At 43.9% G+C, this 23,668-nt stretch overlaps 1 protein-coding gene across 4 annotated transcripts in view; it reads right to left on the bottom strand.

The window, feature by feature from the left end:
• LOC143816926 (gametocyte-specific factor 1-like) overlaps window positions 1–23,668 on the bottom strand; it is a 157,537-nt gene that overhangs the window by 131,779 nt on the left and 2,090 nt on the right. For all 4 annotated transcript variants that reach the window (XM_077297917.1, XM_077297916.1, XM_077297920.1 and 1 more), the window contains exons 2-3: window positions 21,485–21,573; window positions 2,485–2,611 (exon numbers count right to left, since the gene is read on the bottom strand). In XM_077297917.1, coding sequence (XP_077154032.1) covers window positions 2,485–2,611; window positions 21,485–21,565 — 208 coding nt within the window. In that variant the 5' untranslated portion in view covers window positions 21,566–21,573. The remainder of the gene's footprint in view (window positions 1–2,484; window positions 2,612–21,484; window positions 21,574–23,668) is intronic.

Raw genomic sequence — 23,668 nt, 5'->3', positions numbered from 1 at the left:
GCTATATTTGTCTTAAGGCCGCTGATGACTCCCAGGCTCGTCTTAGCAGATTATTTGCCTTCCTATCCATAGAGTCTTTTAAACTAGAAGAATCCTCAAAGGGAATGGAAGTCTTTCTGGCCACCTTAGCCACTGGTACATCACTCTTGGGCACCTCTTTCCATATCTTAATTTCCTTTGGATCAAAACGGCAGCCGCTTCTTATAGTCCAGGGATTATCAGAAGGCACTTCTCAGTCTCTTCCCACTCTTTCAGGACCAGTGCCTGCACGTGGTCACTCACTGGGAACACCCGTAGCTTTTGTGCCCCAAGGCCCCCCAAACATTAAGTCCTGTCTAGACTGTGGTTCTGGAACCTCCCCGACCTGCATTGTTTTATTTACAGCTCGGACTAGGTTGGCTGTATCTTCCGACAGGATCAAGTATCTTCTACCTCGCTCCTGTTCCTCTGAAATTACGTCGCCCTCCTCCTGCTCAGATCCCTAAAGATAGGAATCCTCATCTGAGCTTAGCTCTATTTCCCACCTGGCTCTTTAAAGGGAACCTGTCACCCCCAAAATGGCTGGTGAGGTAAGCTCACTGGCATCAGGGGCTCATCTACAGCATTCTGTAATGCTGTAGATAAGCCCCCGATGTTACCTGAAAGGGGAGAAAAAGACGTTAGATTATACTCACCCAGGGGCGGTCAGGTCGGATGGGTGTCTCCGGTCTGCTCCGGCACCTCCCATCTTCATTCCATGACGTCCTCTTCGGGTCTTTACGCCGCGGCTCCGGCGTACTTTGCCCTGTTGAGGGCAGAGCAAAGTACTGCAGTGCCTCTGTGACCGAGGCGGAGGCGGAGGAGGAAGAGGAGATCCTCCATGGTGCTGTCAGGAGGGACGTCCTGGAAAATTGGAATACTTTTTGCCCAGGCAAAACTCTTGATACCTTGAAATCTTTAGTTCCACCCTGAAAGGTAATGTATGCCACGGCAGTGGCATCTTCCATCTAGATCAAAATGGGAAGACCCAACAGATTGTCCTGCCAGTGATGAAAAGGATAGACTCCAGCACTCTGATGGGCAGTAACCCTACATGGATCACACAATAGCCCTTTACGTAGAACTGCCAGAAAGCCATTTTTTAGCTTTGGAAGCTGCCATCTGTCAGCACAATATGCCAATAAATGTGAAGAAAAGAGGCTTTGGCACACTTGAGGGGGAAGTCAGCCACTAGATAAAAGACTGTTGGAGGTGGTGGCCTGGTATCCTGGTATGAAAATGAGCAAAGGGGACTGCCCTCTTGCCTTGTACTTTCATGCAGAAATGGAGAGAGGCTGGATGAAATAGTCTTAAGGACTATTGCCTAGGCAGTATCGAACATCTCCAGAAAAAATTAAGAGCCAAGTAGGAATCTGGTAAGACTTTGGTTTATAGATTCTCCATCCAAAGTGAGATCTGTAGACTTACCAGATTTCTCTGAACAGAAAGTGGCCTGGATAAAAAAAAAAAAAAATATTGCAGTTAGCCCAAAGGGAGGAGCCACAAGATGAAAGTAATACTGGTGGACTGCAAAACTTCTGATGAGTAGGAAAAATTGAGATGAGGGGATAAGCATCCTGAATATCCACAGGAAAAAATTCTCCACGATACAAGAAAGTGATGACAGAAGGGACTCCTTCCAGAATGAGTCAGATCTGCTTGTTAAGCAGGTTTGTTCTGGAAAAGCTGGACCAAGCCATAATGGAGTACAAAAATAGATTTGAATGAAAACCCTTGAAGTGCTTCTCAGGGGCAGTGAGTACAATGATGCCTGAATAAAAAAGGGAAGTAGGCTTAAGGAAGGAAAAAAAAAAAAAAAAGTTGTCCAACGGGTTCAAGGTATCAGGAAGCAGTTCACAACTTGGACAGAGTACAAATTCAAGTCTGGCAAAGGTCTGGTTCTCGCACCGGCTGGGGTTTCAGACCAGATGGAACAAAACAGAATCCATACGGGAGAGGTAAAGAGTGAATGCAATCAGCCATGTTGAAGTGGGGTGGCTGGCGAGTCTGAATTTCCCATATGAAGTGGTCAGAAGTACCAGATGTAGAATAATAGGCAGACGCTTCATGACATTAGAGACTGGAACACCTTTGGAAGCTCAGCCACCAACAAGAGCACTACAGCCCAGTGTGGGGTGGGGGGGAACACTCATATTGTGAGTTGGAAGCTCCCGTGGGGTGTGCAGACTTCTGCAATCAGCACAGGTCACAGACTAGCCAGAAGGAAAGTTGTGCTTCTATGTGAAGGTGAAATGAATGAACAGGGGTACTCTGTTGGCTGACGTGCACCTTCCTCTCTTGAATTTTATGTAGTAGAGATAAAGAAAAAAAAATGGTACACTAGATATAGTCATAACACTAAATATTTCTAAAGCAAAATTAAAAAAAAAAAAGAAAGCTGAAATAAAAAAAAACCTGTAGTCCAATACAAGTGTGAATCAAAACTCACTTCCTGTGGAGACTTACCAAATGATTCTATATCCCGTTCCAACCTCCTTTGTTCCTCCTCTTTTTCCCTTTTCAAAGAAATGGCAACCCATTTTGTCTTCTGTTTGGTTTGCCGATTATTTGCAGACTTTACGGTTACAAAGCTCTAAAATAAAGATACTGAAACTAAATATCTACAGCAGAAGCAATCTTGACCAATATATAACTTATTCTTTAATGCAACTGCAAAATGACAAAAAATACAAAACTTGGAAAAGAAATGAATGGTCACAACTTGAATATTGCTTCTGACAATCATTGGGAACACTAGCCATCCTGTTAAATATTCGGGGCTGTCTGGAATATGGGTACAAGTCCACAGTCACTAAGTGACTGCAGACTTGTGCATCCTCACAGTGCGCATTGTGAAGATTCTCCACTGCTGGAAGCAGACAGTCATGTGACTACAGGTATGTGATTTGCATATTTCCTGTCACATTTTAACTAGACGCATAAGACCTTGCTCAATACACTTATATTCAGAGAGGCTGCACACTTCTAGTCATCACTTGACTGCATGCCTGCAAATCGCATACTTGTGGTCAAACGCCAGACAGCTCTTGTGTAGGCATTAATTGCTTTACAAAACAGACCACAAAACACCATGTAGGAGCAAAATGCTCATTGGGTGCAATTATTTCTAAGCAAACTTAGAAAATATAGTTCATCAGCACATCGTGTTGTGTAAACAGAACATGTGCTGCTGATAACTAGTGATGCTCTGGTTCATGTGTTCAAACAGGCTCTTAAGTACTTAAAGGGGTATTTACGTTTTTTGCTCCCCTTCCCAGAGCCTTTATTTTTCCTGCACTATGTCTGTGTGAGGGCTTGTTCTTTGCAGTACGAGTTTTACTTTTGAACATCACCATTGCTTTTACCATACAGTGTACTGGAAAACAGTAAAAAAAAATTAAGTGCGGTGAAATTGCAAAAAAAAAAAAAAAAAAAAAAAAAAAAAAGTGCAATTCCACAATTGTTTTTTATTCACTAAATTCTAAAACTGACTAGCCATTGTGATTTTCCACGTCATTACACGTCCATAGATGCCAAACATGTATAGGGTTTTTTGTTAGTTTTTTTTTTAGCGGTGAAAAAAAAAAAAATCCGAAGTTTGTGTATAAAAAAAAAAAAGTTGCGTCTCACGATTTAGGGCTAGGCGAGGATTTATTTTTTTGCGCTCTGAGCCAACGTTTTTATTTATACCATTTTGGGATAGATATGATTTTATCGCCTGATCATTTCAGCGACCATAAAAAAAAAATTTAATTCTGGTGTTTTGATTTTTTTCTCATTACACGATTTACCGATGAGATTACTTATTTTTATACATTGATCGGGCGATTCTGAACGCAGCGATACAAAATGTGTATTTTTTTCAATGGGGCAAAATGGGGGGGCGATTTGAACTTTTATATTGTTTGATATTTTTAACAACTTTTCTTCAGCGATCTTGATTCCTTGTGTTACACATTGCAGGACTGTGGCCCCGCTCTGTAACAAAAATGCTTATCTGCTATGAGCCAACATTGCTGAGGAGATAACTTTTGTGTACATTGTGTCAGCTTCCTAGTGGCAGCAGCATAACACCATGGTTTCCTGTGTCCCCCAAATAAAGCGACAGAAAAGTATAATTCCACAATTGTTTCTTGGGGTTTTGTTTTTACCATGTTCACCAAATGCCAAAACTGTCCTGCCATTATGATTCTCCAGGTCACTATGAGTTCATATATAAACCAAACATGTATAGGCTTTTTATTTAAATAGTGGGAAAAAAAATTAAGTTTGTTCCCCCAAAAAAATTTGCGATATTTTTTTCCCAAGACCCGTAGCGGCTCCATTTTTTCATGTTCTGGGGCTGGGTGAGGGCTTACTTTGTGTGTGCCAAGCTGACAATTTTATTGATGTAATTTTGGTGTAGATATGATCTTTTGCTTGCCCATTGTTACAATTTATTGCAATGTTGCAGCGACCAATAAAACAAAACGTAATACTGTCGTTTTAGTTTCTCGTTACGTCGTTTTCTGATCTATTTTTATATATTGATAGATTGGGTGTTTTCTGAACGTTGCGATATTAAATGTGTATTTTTCATTTGTTTTATTTAGAATCCCAAATCTGGGTTTGATCTTAGCTGACATTCCAAAGTTGACATCAACCCCAATACTATTACCCCACTTGCCACCGTCTCAGGGTAAGTGGGAATAGTGGAGGCCAAGCGCAAAGGTCAGGCAATTTTTGGGGCAGCGGACTGCCGATGTTCTTAGTCTAGGAGCGGGTCAATATCCATGGACCTTTTGATTATATCAGCCCGCAGCTGCCAGCCTAGCCTTTGCTGGTTATTAGTTACGGGGGACCCCACATCGTTTTTTTGCTGTTTTTTTTTTTGGAGGGGGTAGTCACTCCTTGTTAATAACCAGTAAAGGCCAAGTAGACAGATGTGAGCTAATATTTAAAGAGAACCTGTCATCAGGATTTTGCAAAGTAAACTACAGGCTTCGCCAGATTGGCGCCACTACACTGATTAAAATGATACCTTGGATGATTAAATCCATCTTGTGGTTGTTTAACCCCTTCATGACATACGCCGCATGTGTCCCTCCCTTTGATGTGGGCTCGGGCATTGAACAGCTGACATCTGCCCCTAACAGCTGCGGGTGGAATAGTGATCAGCTCAGCACCCAAAAAATAAGTCCTCACCCAGCCCCAGATCACAAAAAATAAGAGTTCCCGGAAAATAACGCAATTTTTTTTTCTTTAACCCCTTAACGACCGCCGATACGCCTTTTAACGGCGGCCGCTAAGGGTACTTAATCCACAGCGCCGTTAATTAACGGCGCTGTGGAAAAAGTGAATAGCGCCCCCCAGAGTCGGATTTTCTCTGGGGTCTCGGTTGCCGAGGGTAGCCGAGACCCCAGAGAACATGATTCGGGGGGTTTTTACCGACCCCCGAGTTGCGATCGCCGGTAATTAACCGTTTACCGGCGGTCGCAACAAAAAAAAAAAACGCGATTTGCCGTTTAATTTCTCTGTCCTCCGATGTGATCGCACATCGGAGGACAGAGAAATGTGGTCCCCGATGGCCCCCAATAGCCCCCCAATACTTACCTACCTCCCCCGGTGCTCCTCGTGTCTCCCCATGTGCGCCGCCATCTTTTTTCCGGGAAAAAATGGCGGGCGCACGCGCAGTGCGCCCGCCACCCGGATGTTCTTTGGGGTCTCGGCTGCCGGGGGTAGCCGAGACCCCAAAGAACATGATCGGGGTCGGTTTGCACCGACCCCTGCTTTGCGATCGCCGGTAATTAACAGTTTACCGGCGACCGCAAAAAAAAAAAAAAGCGATCAGTTATTTCTCTGTCCTCTGATGTGATCGCACATCAGAGGACAGAGAAATAGGGGGATTCGGGGACCCTATCATACTCACCCGGGGTCCCTGGGTCCTCTTCTGTCTTCTCCTGCCAGCCGGCTTTTTCATCATGGCGGGCGCATGCGCAGTGCGCCCGCCATCTGCTGCCATCTGCCGGCCGGCAGGAGAAGACAAGTTGGGGCTAAAATTAGGGTTAGGGTTAGAGTTAGGGTTAGAGTTAGGGTTAGGGCTAAAGTTAGGGTTGGGGCTAAAGTTAGGGTTAGAGTTGGGATTAGGGTTAGCGTTTGGATTAGGGTTGGGATTAGTGTTACGTTTGGGATTAGGGTTGGGATTAGGGTTAGGGGTGTGTTGGATTTAGGGTTTTGATTAGGGTTATGGTTAGGGTTGAGATTAGGGCTGTTTTGGGGTTAGGGTTGTGATTATCGTTAGGGTTGTGATTAGGATTATGGATCGGGTTGAGATTAGGGTTAGGGCTGTGTTGGGGTTAGGGTTGGAGTTAGAATTGGGGGGTTTCCACTGTTTAGGTACATCAGGGGGTCTCCAAACACGACAGCCAATTTTGCGCTAAAAAAGTCAAATGGTACTCCCTCCCTTCTGAGCTCTGCCGTGCGCCCAAACAGTGGTTTACCCCCACATATGGGGCATCAGCGTACTCGGGATAAATTGGACAACAACTTTTGGGGTCCAATTTCTCCTGTTACCCTTGTGAAAATAAAAACTTGGGGGCTAAAAATCTTTTTTGTTGGAAAAAAATATATTTTTTTATTTTCACTACTCTGCATTATAAATTTCTGTGAAGCACTTGAGCTTTCAAAGTTCTCACCACATATCTAGATAAGTTCCTTAGGGGGTCTAGTTTCCAAAATTTGGTCACTTGTGGGGGTTTCTACTGTTTAGGTACATTAGGGGTCTGCAAACGCAACATAACGCCCGCAGACAATTCTATCAAAGTCTGCATTCCAAAATGGCGCTCCTTCCCTTCCGAGCTCTGCCGTGCGCCCAAACAGTGGTTTACCCCCACATATGGGGTACCAGCATACTCAGGACAAATTGGACAACAACTTTTGGGGTCCAATTTCTCTTGTTACCCTTGTGAAAATAAAAATTTGGGGGCTAAAAAAATCTTTTTTGTGGGAAAAAAAATATTTTTTATTTTCACGACTCTGCATTATAAACTTCTGTGATGCACTTGGGCATTCAAAGTTCTCACTACACATCTAGATAAGTTCCATGGGGGGTCTAGTTTCCAAAATGGGGTCACTTTTGGGGGGTTTCTGCTGTTTAGGCACATCAGGGGCTCTCCAAACGCGACATGGCGTCCGATCTCAATTCCAGTCAATTTTGCATTGAAAAGTCAAATGGCGCTCCTTTGCTTCCGAGCTCAGCCATGCGCCCAAACAGTGGTTTACCCCCACATATAGGGTGTCGGCGTACTCAAGACAAATTGTACAACAGCTTCTGGGGTCCATTTTCTCCTGTTACCCTTGGTAAAATAAAAATTTGGAGGCAAAAATATCATTTTTGTAGAAAAAATGCGATTTTTTTATTTTCACGGCTCTACGTTATAAACTTCTGTGAAGCACCTGGGGGTTTAAAGTGCTCCCCACACATCTAGATAAGTTCCTTAAGGGGTCTAGTTTCCAAAATGGTGTCATATGTGGGGGGTCTCTACTGTTTAGGCACATCAGCGGCTCTCCAAACGTGACATGGCGTCCGATCTCAATTCCAGCCAATTCTACATTGAAAAAGTAAAACTACACTCCTTCTCTTCCAAGCTCTGCGGTGCGCCCAAACAGTGGTTTACCCCCATATATGGGGTATCGACGTACTCAGGAGAAATTGCACAACAACTTTTGTGGTCTAATTTCTCCTGTTACCCTTGTGAAAATAAAAATTTTGGGGCAAAAAGATCATTTTTGTAGAAAAAATGATATTTTTTATTTTCACGGCTCTACGTTATAAACTTCTGTGAAGCACTTTGGGGTTCAAAGTGCTCACCACACATCTAGATAAGTTCCTTAAGGGGTCTAGTTTCCAAAATGGTATCACTTGTGGGGGGTTTCCACTGTTTAGGCACATCAGGGACTCTCCAAACGCGACATGGCATCCGATCTCAATTCCAGCCAATTCTGCATTGAAAAAGTCAAACGGTGCTCCTTCAATTCCAAGCTCTGCGGTGCGCCCAAACAGTGGTTTACCTCCACATATGGGGTATCGACGTACTCAGGAGAAATTGCACAACAACTTTTGTGGTCTAATTTCTCCTGTTACCCTTGTGAAAATAAGAATTTGTGGGCGAAAAAATCATTTTTGTGAAAACAAATGCGATTTTTTATTTTCACGGCTCTACGTTATAAACTTCTGTGAAGCACTTGGGGGTTCAAAGTGCTCACCACACATCTAGATAAGTTCCTTGGGGGGTCTAGTTTCCAAAATGGTGTCACTTGTGGGCGGTTTCCACTGTTTAGGCACATTAGGGGCTCTCCAAACGCGACATGGCGTCCGATCTCAATTCCAGCCAATTCTGCATTGAAACAGTCAAACGGTGCTCCTTCACTTCCAAGCTCTGCGGTGCGCCCAAACAGTGGTTTACCTCCACATATGGGGTATCGGTGTACTCAGGAAAAATTGCACAACAAAATTTGTAGTTAAATTTCTGTTTTTACACTTGTGAAAATTAAAAAAAATGGTTCTGAAGTAAAAGGTTTGCAAAAAAAAGTAAAATGTTCATTTTTTTCTTCCACATTGTTTTAGTTCCTGTGAAGTACGTAAAGGGTTAATAAACTTCTTGAATGTGGTTTTGAGCAGCTTGAGGGGTGCAGTTTTTAGAATGGTGTCACACTTGGTTATTTTCTATCATATAGACCCCTCAAAATCACTTCAAAGGTGATGTGGTCCCTAAAAAAAAACATGGTGTTGTAAAAATGAGAAATTGCTGGTCAACTTTTAACCCTTATAACTCCCTAACAAAAAAAAAAATTGTTTCCAAAATTGTGCTGATGTAAAGTAGACATGTGAGAAATGTTATTTATTAACTATTTTTTGTGACATATCTCTGATTTAAGGGCATAAAAATACAAAGTTTGAAAATTGCAAAATTTTAAAAATTTTCGCCATATTTCCATTTTTTTCATAAATAATCGCAAGTAATATCGAAGAAATGTTACCACTAACTTGAAGTACAACATGTCACGAAAAAACAATCTCAGAATCAGCGGGATCCGATAAAGCGTTCCAGAGTTATAACCTCATAAAGTGACACTGGTCAGAATTGTAAAAATTGGCTCGGTCATTAAGTACCAAATTGGCTCTGTCACTAAGGGGTTAAACAAACTTTTTTTTTTATTTACATGGTAAAAAAATCCAAAGGACCTATACATGTTTGGTATCTAACAACTCATAATGACCTGGAGAATCATAATGGCAGCTCAGTTTTAGCATTTGGTGAACATGGTAAAAAAAATCCAAAAAACAGTTGTGGAATTGCACTTTTTTGCAATTTCACCGCACTTGGAATTTTTTCCCATTTGAGCACACGATATGGTAAAACCAATGGTGTCGTTCAACAGTAAAACTCGTCCTGCTAAAAACAAGCCCTCACATGACCACATTGATGTAAAAATAAAAAAGTTATGGCTCTGGGAAGAAGGGAAGCAAAAAACAAATGCATAAAGGGCTGCAGCGTGAAAGGGTTAATTTGTATTTGTAGTTTTCAGTCAATAAGATTTTCGTACTCCAGAGGCGGGCTTTATTATGTGCTCTGTTCAGCTATTCATCCTTATGGGTTTACCTGACAGGTTACTAATCCTTCAGTATGTAGAAAAGCCGCGGAGACACCATCACGTGTTTCTCAACGCAAGCAATGAATAGCCAGGTCTTTCACCGGGAAGGGCAGCATCCAATAAAGGAAAACCACCTATGCCAAAACATGATATCCATCCACAGACAGCTGTTTCGGGGTATTTGCCCCTCATCAGTGTGGAGTAGGAAACTGGCTATTAAGAGTAGTGCCTAGTGAAAAGGATACCATGTTTTGGCATGGGTGGTTTTCCTTTATTGGATGCTGCCCTTCCCGTGGTTGTTCCTTCCCGGTGAAAGACCTGGCTACTCATTGCTTGCGTTGAGAAACACGTGATGGTGTCTCCGTGGCTTTTCTACATGCATTTGCATATTTCCCATAAGGGATGGGGGCAGTGTTCTGGATCACTGCGTTGAGAAACACGTGATTGCGTCTCCGCGGTGTTGGATGTTTTGATCTCCCCGAGGTCATTCATCCTTATGTTCATATACTAATCCTTCAGTGTCCTGCCTCCTATTTGAAATACTGCATAGAATAATTCAGGGTGTGCTTTTTTTGAGTGGTCTGGCCTCATTATCATTCCTATGGGCTTAATTGACTGGTCAGTCAACCTTCAGTGACCGGCCTTCTACTTTAAATACTGCCCATGCGCATTTAGTACTGTGGCATTCAAAAAAAAAAATAAAAATCTAGCTCTAACAAAATGGCGCCGTGGCGCACAAGCAGTGGCATCTATTGGCAAGCAATTCTCTCAATCTGTGCATGCACTGCTCACTGTTTTCTGATGACCAGTGAGTGAGCATTGCTATGGTCAGAGGCATTAATTTCCTCTTCTTGTTCGTGCTCCCACACTGGCGGGTGGCGCATGCGAAGATTGAAAAAAAAAAAAACTACTTGCAGATAGATGCTACCGCACATGTGCAGCCATTTCGTTGAAGCCAATTTTTTTTATATCACAGTATTAAATGCGCAGGCGTAGTATTTAAAGTAGGAGGCAGGTCACTGAACGTTCAGTGACCTGTCATTTAAGCCACTAAGGATGACAATGAGGCCAGAGCACAAAAAAGCCTAGCCCACAGGTCCAACCCAGAACCAGGGCTGTGGAGTCGGTAAGCCACAGTTGCGACTCAGACTCCTGGATTTTATCAGGTTCCGGCTCCGGCTCCTTCATAAATGGCCAATTCGTAACAATAAATTTACTGTTGTAAAATATTAACATCGTGCTTATTCAGTTTCTCACCATCATATAAGTAATCAGACCACTTAGAGCAAAAACTATATTTATTAGAATACAATTAGAATATAGCAAATAACTTTTATAAAACTTTTCTAAACTCTTGTAAGTAAATATGCAATAAACACTGTTATGCAGTTAAGAAGAAATCTATACATTTGTCCTCAGAAAAAGTATTGCCTCTGTCAGATCCTCCTTCATGGATGCCCTCAAATCTGATCTAATTATTTTGAGAGCAGAGAACAACCTCTCTACACTAACTTGGGTTAGTGGCAAAGCAGTAACCACTCGGGCAACATCTCTGACAATGTCAGGATACAGAGGAATCGCTTGTTGCACTGTTATTTTTGATGAACGGTCAAATTTCTCAATTTCTTTAGTGCACATGAAAAATTCTGCTGAAATGTACTGGCTGTGTTCTTTGATGAGGATGACTATGCGGGAACGCTTTGCACGGTCCTTGTGATCAAGTATTTTTCGAAATTAAATTCTTCATCAGTTGATGAGGGTGAAGATGTGGCAGGACGACCAAATTCTTCTTGTTCCTCCTGACTGTTCTGCAACCCTTTCATCCTTACTGCCATTTCAAACAGAGCTTCTTTTCCTTTAGTCAGCTGTTGATCATCTAGAAGAATCCGATGCATTGGGTCTACATAAACAGCTGCCAAAAGAATATTATTTTGTAATAGTAGCTCCTCTCCGTTTCATTGATGTAGCAATGCCACTTGCAATTAACCCTCCTCTTTGGGACAGGCGAAACATCAGGTTCTTCGACTCCTTTAAGAAAATACCTGTAGTTAAGTCCTCTGCTTGTAATTTTTTAGTCACTGTAAATGGGTGCTCTAGCAATTTTTCCAGCTCAGTCACCTGATTCCACTGACTTTCATTTAGCGTCAGTTGAGGGTTAGCCATGTCTACAAGAAAGGTTTTCAGTTCAACCAAGCGCTGAATCACTAAGTACTGCCGCATCGTGTGGCTTGATCAATAACTGCCCCTTTTCCAGCACGTCTCTTCAAAATTGAGTCAACTTTAGGGGTTCTGGCAACAGTAGCCAATTTTCTCACCTTGCCAATCAGTGCAGCAGTATGTCCTTCTTGCAGACTGTCTCTTATAGCCAGCTGTAGCGTATGCACAACACAGCGCATGTGATGAATGAAAGAACGTATTGACACAGTTTCAACAAGATCATCTAAACTATCATGTTGCTGTTCATCTGAAGCAACTTCAGTTTGCTCCTCAGTTACAATACTGTGTTCCTCTATTTCAAACATTTGTGTCTGTGGACCCAGAATGTTCTTCTAGCTGCTGGTCACCATCATTACTCTCATTCATTAGCTTAATAGTACTTATATTTGAAGCATTGTCAGTTACGACAGAAAGAACTTGCTCTTTTTTAAGTTCATAGTCTTGCAGAACCTTTTCCACCAAGACCTGGAGAAACTCACTGGTGTGATGAGCTTTGGTGTCTTACTGCCAATGTCTTGGTAACCATTTCATTTTTGTCACAAACAAATTGGACATCGATGGCTAAATAGTTCACTCCAACGTGTGCAGGCATCCATTTTAAGAAACAGAAAGCGTCCCTTGAGAGTTTTTTTTAAGTTCTTCCTTTTGTTTAAAAGCTTCTTTGATTACTAATTTTCTAATACTCGCTCTCCAGAGAAACACCAAGCTTGCGGGCCATTTCCCCATTCAGACACATAAAAGCTGGTCGTGAAAATAATCAAATAGGCACACTATCCTTTACAACAGGCTCTATGATCTGTTTTTTAAATGTATCTACTGTCATTGTCACAGTAACTTTGTCACTGACAAAATATCTTGCAACTGATGGCTGCAAAGTTCTCTGCTCCTTTGTTTGGCTGGAAGAGCTGGGCACTGGTTCATTGGTTTGGATGCAGTCTCTCTCATCCACTGCTTTCAGTACTTCTCGAAGAAAGAGCTGTAAATGTCTCTTTAGATTAGAAACTCTGGTAGGAGCATTTTTACCGTTGCCTGAATATGCACTGATCTTGGCTTCACAGCATTTGTTTTCGTCTGGATCATTTGTCATACACTGACAATGTTTTCTATCTTGAGTGACGGTGAAATGTTCAAATACACCGGATTACGTACCGGTAATGCTCTTTTATAGAGCCACGACAGCACCCACTTGAGAGAGGGGATCCGCCCCTTAGGAACAGGAAACCCTATGGAGAGAATAAAAGGGGCGGTCCCCCTCGCTCCCACAGTTGGATTACAGAGATTGAGAGGAACCGCCCACCAGTATTAGTAGGCAGTCCAATATCAACGTTTATCTTTAGTTAACTTAAGTATAGCTAACTACAAGAACCATTCACCCTTATCAGTGCATCTATGAAAGAATAATTATTAGGGAGGGAAGTGAAGGGCTGCTGTCGTGGCTCTATAAAAGAGCATTACCGGTACGTAATCCGGTGTTTTCTCTTCGCCACGACAGCACCCACTTGAGAGACTTACAGAGATAGTCATTTGGGAGGGATCACCGTGTTAAGAACTGATCTACCGAAGGACAAGTCAGATGAGGAAGACAAGTCCAATCTATAGTGAGTATAGAAAGTAGTAGGAGAAGACCAGGTTGCGGCCTTACATATCAGTTCTATTGGAACCTCCGCTCTTTCAGCCCAGGAAGAAGACATCGCCCGGGTAGAGTGTGCTTTTACAGTCTCAGGAGGATTCTCTCCTTTCGCTAGATAGGCCAAGCAAATCGCATCCCGAATCCACCGAGATAACGTGTTCTTCGTTACACCAGAACCTTTGTTATGGCCCTGAAAGGAAATAAAAAGAGCCCTGCTCTTCCTCCAGAGACTAGTTCTATCTAGTTAAGCTATTACGGCCCTTTTAACATCCAAAGAATGGTATCTTTTCCTCTTCCTGATTTGTGGGGTTACTATAGAAGGAAGGAAGGAAGATTTCTTGGGATCTGTGGAATTTAGTCCCTACTTTAGGCAAGTAGGAAGGGTCTGTCTTTAAAACAATCCTATCCTGGAATATTGACAGAAAAGGAGGGTCTACCGATAATGCCTGAATATCGCTTACTCTTCTGGCTGATACTAAAGCGACAAGAAGGGCTGTCTTAAGAGAAACAAACTTTATGTGGGCCGAGTGTATCGGCTCGAATGGTTCCCCCTTAGGGCCTCTAGGACTAGATTAAGATCCCATGGTGGTATGTGGGGAATTTGGATTGGTTCTGCCCTTTGACATGCTGAAATGAATCGTGCTACCCATCTGTCTCCCGCAATGTTATGACTATATAGGGCTCCTAGAGCCGAAACCTGTACTCTTAGCGTATTGACTGATAAGCCTAAGTCACAACCCTTCTGGAGAAATTCCAAAATAGCAGAAATAGGGATCTCTCCTGACAGAGCTGTAGGGTAGAAAGTTAGAAATTTTCTCCATACTTTTACATATATGGTTGTTGTAGACCTCTTCCTACTAAGTAAAAGGGTATCAATCAACCTCTCTGAAAAACCCCTCAGTTTTAATAGCTGCCTTTCAAACACCAGGCTGTCAACCGCAGGCCCTTCACATGAGGTTGGTTGAAGGGACCCTGAGAGAGAAGGTCCTGAGTCTCCGGAAGAATCCACGGATCTGAGACAGACATGGCTCTGAGGCAGGAGAACCATGGTCTCCTGGGCCAGAATGGTGCTATTAGGATTATGTTCGCTGTGTCCTCTCTTATCTTCCTGATCACAGTTGGAAGGAGTATTAATGGAGGAAAGGCGTAAGCTTGCCGGAATGTCCATGGAACTTGGAGAGCATCCAGGATATCGGGGTTGTCGGAGAGGAATAACGAAGCGAATTTTGACCTGTCTGTTGTCTCTTGTTGAAAAAAGGTCTATGTCGGGAGTGCCCCACTTCTTGGCTATCATCATGAAGACACGCAGACTGAGTACCCACTCTCCCTGATGGAGAGTGTGACGGCTGAGGTAATCTGCCTTTGAGTTGTCCACTCCTCTGACGTGTAGTGCGGACAATGAAAGGAGATGTTTTTCGGCTAAAGAAAGAATGTCGTTTGATATAGACATGAGAGCTCCTGATCTCGTTCCCCCTTGATGGTTTATATATGCCACAGAAGTCATGTTGTCTGATAGTATTCTTGTGTGAGTTCCGTGTAACTGCGGAAGGAATTTACATATGGCATAATAAACTGCTTTTAGTTCCCTTACATTAGACGAATCATCTGACTCATTAACAGACCACTGGCCTTGAACTATCTGGTCCCCTAGATGTGCCCCCCAACCAGTAGGACTGGCGTCAGTAAAAATTATCTTTGAAGGTTTAATTACCCAAGGGACTGCCCCCAACTAGATGATCCAGCTCCACCCACCAATAGAGGGACTCTATTACGTTTAATGGGAGGTATAAACGACTACCCAAATGGCTTTGAAATTTACTCTCCTCCTGTAAAATTAAATACTGTAAACGCCTAGTGTGGAATTGAGCCCATGGAACCGCCGGAATGCACGACGTAAAAGAACCTAAAAGGGACATACCATCTCTAAGGGAGATTACAGGGTTATTAATTACCGACTGTACTTTTTTTTATTATTATAGACTGTTTGGATTCAGGAAGAAAACATCTCTGACACTCAGTCTAGGATAAGACCCAAGAGCGTCTGACGGGTTGTTGGAGACAATCTGGATTTTTCCCAGTTAATCAACCATCCTATTTTCTGCAGGGATGAGATTGTGTTAGATAGGCGCTGTTTACATTGTGAGGGGGAGTTCCCAACTACCAGAAGGTCATCTAGATATGGAACTATAAAGGTACCTTCACACGAAGCGACGCTGCAGCGATAGCGACAACGATGTCGATCGCTGCAGCGTCGCTGTTTGGTCGCTGGAGAGCTGTCACACAGACCGCTCTCCAGCGATCAACTATGCCGAGGTCCCCTGGTAACCAGGGTAAACATCGGGTAACTAAGCGCAGGGCCGCGCTTAGTAACCCGATGTTTACCCTGGTTACCAGCGTAAAATCTAAAAAAAAACAAACAGCACATACTTACATTCACGTCCCCCTGCGTCCACTTCCTGACTGACTGAGCGCCGTACAGTGAGAGCAGAGCGGTGACGTCACCGCTGTGCTGCTTTCACTTTCACTTTGCGGCGCTGAGTCAGAGGAGGAAGCAGACTGCAGGGGACACAATGTGAGTATGTGCTGTTTGTTTTTTTTACATTTTACGCTAGTAACCAGGGTAAACATCGGGTAACTAAGCGCGGCCCTGCGCTTAGTAACCCGATGTTTACCCTGGTTACCAGTGTAAAATATCGCTGGTATCGTTGCTTTTGCTTTCAAACACAACGATACACAGCGATCGGACGACCAAATAAAGTTCTGGACTTTATTCAGCGACCAGCGACATCACAGCAGGATCCTGATCGCTGCTGCGTGTCAAACGAAACGATATCGCTAGCGAGGACGCTGCAACGTCACGGATTGCTAGCGATATCGTTATAATGTCGTTTCGTGTGAAGGTACCTTAAGGGTATCTTTTAATCTTAAAAACGACATCACCTCTGACATTAATTTAGTAAAGACTCTGGGAGCTATTGACAGTCCGAAGGGCATGGCCGTGTATTGAAAATGATGTATTTGCCCATTAATCATTATCGCCACACGCAGATACTGCTGGTGTTCGATATAAATTGGCAGATGATAGTATGCATCTTTTAAGTCGAGGACTGCCATAAAGCATCCCGGAAATAAAAGTTTAATCGCGGACCTGACCGATTCCATCTTGAAGGTGTGGTTTTCTAGAAAGATGTTTAGCTTTTTAAGATTTATTATAGTTCTATATGATCCGTCAGGTTTTGGGATCAAAAATAAAGGGGAGTAAAACCCCTTCCCCCTCTGATGATCTGGGACTTCCACCAATACCTATTTGGAAAGGAGATTCATTATTTCCTGTTCCAAAAACTGTTGTTGAGATTGAGACTTCACAGAAGTCAATAGGAATGAGTCCGGAGGGACTCGGGTAAATCTTAATATTAAGCCTGAGGTTACGAGGCTAGTAGCCCAAGGGTTGGAGGTTACAGCACGCCACTGTGGGGCGAAATGAGATAGTCTACCACCCACTGGTGGATCTGTATTAACGCGGTTTATCTTCCCTTTTAAATGGTCGTTTTCCGAAAAAGGAGCCTCTTTGTTTGTTATCTTTATTTGCCCAGTGGTCTTGGTTTTTGAAATCCCTTCTCTTATTAAAGATGGGCTTCCGGAAGGCTCTCCTATAGGACGGAAAATAGTTATTAGGGAACCCCTTTTTCCTTTCGCCCGCTTTAGTTAGGATCTCGTCTAACTTTGTACCAAAAAGGTACTCACCCTGGCATGGAAGGCCACATAATTTTGATTTTGTTTGGGCGTCCCCCTTCCAGCCTTTTAACCACAGGGCCCGACAAACCACGTTAGTTAGGCCTGCTGATTTGGCCGCCAATCTAATTGAGTCAGCAGATGAGTCCGCTAAAAATGCTGTAGCGCCTCTGATTAGGGGTAGGGAAGCGATCAATTTTTCTCTGGATAGTCCTCCTATTAAACCCTCTTCCAGGTCATTAAGCCAGACTAACATGGACCTTGCAGTGCATGTAGCTGATATAGCCGGTCTAAATGCCCCAGAACATGATTCCCATGCCCGTTTTAACAAAGTATCGGCCTTACGATCCAGTGGGTCTTGTAAGGAACCGGAATCTTCTACAGGGAGCAAGGATTTTTTTAGACGTGGATGCAACCGCTGCGTCAACCTTTGGGGCTTTGGCCCAGATAGACATGTCTTCATCCTTAAAGGGATAACGTCTTTTTGATGAAGACGGTAACCCTTTCTGCCCCTGGCTCTCCCATTCTTTAGTAATTAAATCTTTGATTGGAGTTATTAGGGGAAAGGTAGGCCTCTTTTCAGATAATCCTGCAAACATAATATCCTGTGGTGTTTTAGGATCTTTACGGCTTTTAATACCCATGGTGTTACATACAGCCTTCACCAGATTATCTATGCTCTCTGTAGGAAAACACGTATCTTGCTCCCCTTCTGAGGAAATCTCTTCCAGGGAGGCATCCGTATCATCTTTATCAGAAGAATGAACTGACTTTGGCGAATTACACATTCTGCTCCTAGATTCAGGAATGCTTTCTGAACTATGGAAAGCCTGTAACTCATCTCTAATCATCTGTCTGATGTCATCAGATCTTATAGAGGCTTCCTCCCGTACCGTTTTCTCAATACAGACATAACACATTTTCTTTGTATAATTATCCGGGAGGGGCTGGGTACATAAGGCACATTGTATGTGCTTTGATTTTTCCGATCTTTTTGCCTATGGTATATAAATAAGAGGGGCCATAATTAGCTTAATAGGGAGGGTACACACTCACCCCAGTGAAGCAGATGGTCAAGGTACCAGCCGTAGAGGAGGAGATGCAGGCACAGGCTGAGATGAAGATCGGTTAGATCTCTTCTCTTTTGCGCTCTTTGTGGAGGATTTTCGTCCGCTGCTTGCGCTGCTGTGAGGAAAATTAGCTGTGTCCTCTGAAGGCACCGCTGAGTCCCGAGGTGGCGTCGCCATGTTTGGACGCCGAGGAATCAGCGCCGGCATCCTTTAATGCTGGGCGCCGCCATCTTCTTCCTGTTGAACCCGGAAGTGCTCACCACTTCCGGGTCGCGGCCATCTTGGATTTCGTGCGCACTGCCCGGCGTCATCTCCGCCCTGTTCTCACCCTGGACGCTTCCACCTCACCTCCAGGGGAGCTGAATGGCAGTTACACACCTGCGCATATCGCCTGCAGCGGCGTTGCGCTCCGGAGCATAATTACCTGCCGCAGGCCCGCTGATGCGTCCTCCTGCCCGTGAACCATACGACCTCCTGCCCTGGCCTCACGGAGCCTGCCAGCAGAGGGGGGAAACTGACACCAGGACCCTTGACGCTGCTTCCAGCACTGGAGCCCCTGCCGTCCTCACAGGTAAACCGCACAGGCGGCATCCAGGCTAGGTATCCTCTTCTCCATGGGTTCCCTTAGGAACAGGAAATCAACTGTGGGAGCGAGGGGGACCGCCCCTTTTATTCTCTCCATAGGGTTTCCTGTTCCTAAGGGGCGGATCCCCTCTCTCAAGTGGGTGCTGTCGTGGCGAAGAGAAAACAGCTGATTTAATGTGACGCTTCTTTGACATTCTCAGGTTTTTAATTCTGCATTCACAATAGAAATGACAATTGTTTTTCCTAAAAACAATTGTACAAAATTATTGCCAGGTCGCACAACTGATATAGTGGTCAGTTAGGGTATGTTTCCACGGTCAGGAAACGCTGCTTGTTTGACGCTGCGCAGAGCTGCAGCGTCAAACAAGCAGCGTCCAGATGTTCCAGCATAGTGGAGGGGATTTTATGAAATCCCGTCTCCACTATGCGTGGAAACCCGCACGCGGCGGCCCTGCGACTCCGGACATGCTGCGCGTCTTTTCAGATCGCAGCATGTCCGTACACCTTGCAGGGACGCAGCGTCCCCGCAAGGCATATCACAGGGCCCTATGGGACAGAGCGATCATCCCGGATGTGAAGAGTTAACACATCCGGCATGATCGAGTCCCAGAAAGGGGGCGGGGCTTAGCGCCGAGCAGCTTCGCCGCTGCGGCGATACCGCTGGCCATCCTGAACGTGGAGACATAGCCTAATACTGTTATTCCTCATGTACTCAGTTAACTGATGCAAAGTTTGTTGAAAGGATAATACAGTACTTCTTACAGTCTTCCTCTTCTGAGTAGCAGCTGTGAGATGCTTGGAAGACTCACACCTAGTAAACATCTAGTCTAGAGGAGGAGCTTTACTACTAAGAATTGTCAACACATTTTCACTTTCAGTTTCATACATTGTAAGTAGGGGGGTTGGGGCAGCATGAGGTTAACCAAGTATAAGATTAGATAAGGGCAGTGGAGAACAGTGAGGGTATGTGCACACGTCAGGATTTCTTGCAGAAATTTCCTGAAGAAAACCGGAAATTTTCTGCAAGAAATCTGCATTTTTTTTTTCCGGTTTTTTTCGTGTTTAGCATTTTGCAAGCGAAATTAGCTTGCAGAATGCTTAAGTTTTCCAAGCGATCTCTAGCATCGCTTGGAAAACTGACTGACAGGGTGGTCACACTTGTCAAACATAGTGTTTGACAAGTGTGACCAACTTTTTACTATAGATGCAGCCTATGCAGCATCAATAGTAAAAGATAGAATGTTTAAAAATAATTAAAAAATTTAAAAAATGGTTATACTCACCTGCAGACAGCCGATCTCCTCAGCGGCGTCCGTTCCTATAGATGGTGTGTGTGTGCAGGACCTTCGATGACGCCGCGGTCACGTGAGCGGTCACGCGACCAATCACAAGACCGCGACGTCATCGCAGGTCCTTCACACACACCATCTATAGGAACGGAAGCGGCAGCATGCACCGCTGAGAGGCGGGAAGACTCCGGGGCCATCGAAGGTGAGTATATCACTATTTTTTATTTTAATTCTTTTTTTTTTTACCAATTATATGGTGCCCAGTCCGTGGAGGAGAGTCTCCTCTCCTCCACCCTGGGTACCAACCGCACATGATCTGCTTACTTCCCGCATGGTGCGCACAGCCACATGCGGAAAGTAAGTAGATCAATGCATTCCTAGGTGTGCGGAATCCCCGCAATTTTAATGAACATGTTGCTTTTTTTTCCGCAATGCGATTTTTTCGCGGAAAAAATTGCAACATTTGCACATGAAATGCGGAATACACAGTAAATAATAGGAGGCATATGTAAGCGTTTTTTTCGCGTTTTTATAGCGAAAAATACTGAACGTGTGCACATGGCCTGACACACAAGTAGTAAGAAATGTCTCTATCTCCAGCAGAACTGCTTATCACTGTTGTTCATAGTTTGATAGAACATATATATTTGAGTAACATTTATAAAATTCATATGAAAGTTCAATTATGAAATAATACATTTTTTTTAAAGCTGGAGTCGGTACATTTCTACCAACTCCAACCAAAACTAACTCCGACTCCACAGCCCTGCCCAGAACAAGAATTTTATTAACTCAAACTGCAAACACATTAAACCACAAGACTGATTTCTTCATCCCAGGTATCATTTTAATTAATGTACCAGCGCCAGCCCGACAATGCCTGTATTTTCCTTAGCAAAATCATGATCACCGGTTCGCTTTAAAAATACATTGAATATGCATGTCATACGAATGAGAAGTTAAAACCTGTATGACACTTGCCCTACTTTTCAGGAACATCGAACTCATTTTATTTACGTTGGTAAGTGTGAGCTCTTACAGCAATAGTGGTGTGGATTTATTCACCGCTCAAAGTGGCAATAGTAACCACGACCTGGCACTGTGACAGGTTCCCCTTAAAGTCTGTGATTCAGCTATAAAACCCCAGAGTAAGTCACATCAGGTTACTGGCAACACATCACCTATTCACAGCAGAATGCAGGATATACAGGCCGAGAGTCTGAACACTTAGCTCCCAATTATGAACCCATCTAAATGGGCCTTAAAACTTGCTGCATCCCTACAAAGGTGTTAACAAGAATGAGTACTACCTCACAGTCTCTAAGATGCATCCCCAGCTCAGTCCCACGGACTTTGTGCTCAGGGTTATATGGACAGGTTATGTAATCCATGGTTCAATCTGCAAAAAGAAAACCAATGTCAATGTGATATAAAATATGAGCAGTACAGGGCATTCTGCAAAGCATGTTTCAGCCATACCAAATCAATTCTAAAGATCGATTATCTCCCCAAAAACTGAGAAACACAAAATACTATTGAAGGGAACCTGTCACCCCCCCCCCCCCAGGCGTTAGAAACTAAAAGAGCCACCTTGTGCAGCAGTAATGCTGCATTCTGACAAGGTGGTTCTTTTAGTTCTGGGTGCTGTAACTACAGAAATAATCAGTTTTGTAATTTGTCAGAAAATACCTTTCTTCAGTCCTAGAGGCAGGCCTTCCCCCCCCTGCTGCAGACGCCACACAGCCGTCACTAAAGTCTTCTTAAATTAAAGACGGTCTCATCAACCTACAACATCTTTAAGGCTATGTGCACACTTCAGGATTTCTTGCAGACATTTCCTGACAAAAACCGGACATTTTTGCCAGAAATCCGCATGTGTTTTTTTTGCAGTTTTCGCTGGAAAAACACGAAAAATCCGCAAAATTAATGAACATGCTGCTTTTTTTTTTTACCGCAATGTATTTTTTTGCGGCCAAAAAAATTGCGGAATGCATTCTAAATGATAGGATGCATATGTATGCGTTTTTATCGCAAAAAACCGTGAAAATTCCTGAACGTGTGCTCATACCCTTAAAGAAGCTATGGCGGCATGTTTGAGGGCAGTGCTAGAAGCACACTAACATCTTCTTTCACAGAAGCTATGGCGGCGGTAGAAGCAGAGTAAGGCTACGTTCACATTTGCGTTGCGTCGGGCGCAGCCGCGGCGACGCATGCATCATGCGCCCCTATATTTAACATGGGGGGCGCATGGTCATGCGTTGTGTTGCGTTTTGTGACGCATGCGTTTTTTGGCGCAAGCGTCAGGGCGCAGAAGACGCAGCAAGTTGCATTTTTTGTGTGTCAAAAAACATGCCAAAAAAGGACGCATGCGTCACAAAACAATGCGTTTTGCATGCGTTGTGCGTTGCGTCGCTGATGCGTCGCCGACGCAACGCCCAACAACGCAAATGTGAACGTAGCCTAAGGCCGGGATCACAAGTGCGAGAAACTCACAAGAGTCTCGCATCTCAATAGGCGGCACTGCCGCGGAGCTCTGGACCGGAGCATGCGGCTGCATGTATTTCTATGCAGTCGCACACTCCGGTCCAAGTGCCGGCGGCAGTGCCACGTATTAAGATGCAAGACTCATGCAAGTTTCTCACACGTGTGATCCTGGCCAAAAGGCGCTGAACTCATCTCCCACAGCACCAATCATCCAGGATCCACAATATCTTCAGAAGGAGGCAATGGAAAAAACTAACTGTAGTGCTGTCCCATGACATCCTGTTCCAGGAGGGACATACATGCTGAATGGAGTTAGGCTACGTTCACATTTGCGGTCTGCGCCGCAGCGTCGCCGCATGCGTCATGCGCCCCTATATTTAACATGGGGGCGCATGGACATGCGTCGCACTTGTGTTTTGCGCCGCATGCGTCCCTGCGGCGCCCGCGTCCGGGCGCAGAGGACGCAGCAAGTTGCATTTTTGCTGCGTCCAAAATCAATGAAAAAAAGGACGCATGCGGCGCAAAACGCAGCGTTGTGCATGTGTTTTTCTGCGTTTTTGTTTGCGTTGTGCGTTGCGGCGCCGACGCTGCGGCGCACAACGCAAATGTGAACGTAGCCTAAGTGCATCCCCAGCCTCCTGTGACATCCTGTTTGAGACTCCACTCAAAAAAAAACAGTGGTTGTGAAGTAGAGAAAAAATAAAAAAACATTTAGTGAGAAGTGTAGGATATTGTGCATTAAAATTACAAATGCGATTAGTATGTAAAGCTTATGTAGACCAAGTACAGAAAAAGGAAAAAAAGTAATTCAAGATTTTATTATGAGGTTTTGCTCAGCCCTAGCAGTGTGGCTCAGGTTACTTGAGATTACATTTTTCTATTCCATTTCTTAGAAACAGACAAAAGAAATTCATTTTAGGCAAGAAGTCCTGCTCGCAGCGTGTGCTTTGGTTCTAAAAGATGGTCTCACAACAGCACCCAGATGGACACCATTATCACTGGAGGACTCA

This window comes from Ranitomeya variabilis, chromosome 3, assembly GCF_051348905.1.
Source record: "Ranitomeya variabilis isolate aRanVar5 chromosome 3, aRanVar5.hap1, whole genome shotgun sequence".
Lineage (NCBI taxonomy): Eukaryota > Metazoa > Chordata > Amphibia > Anura > Dendrobatidae > Ranitomeya > Ranitomeya variabilis.
Note: the sequence above shows the minus strand (reverse complement) of the source record. Positions and strands in the feature narration are given on the sequence as shown.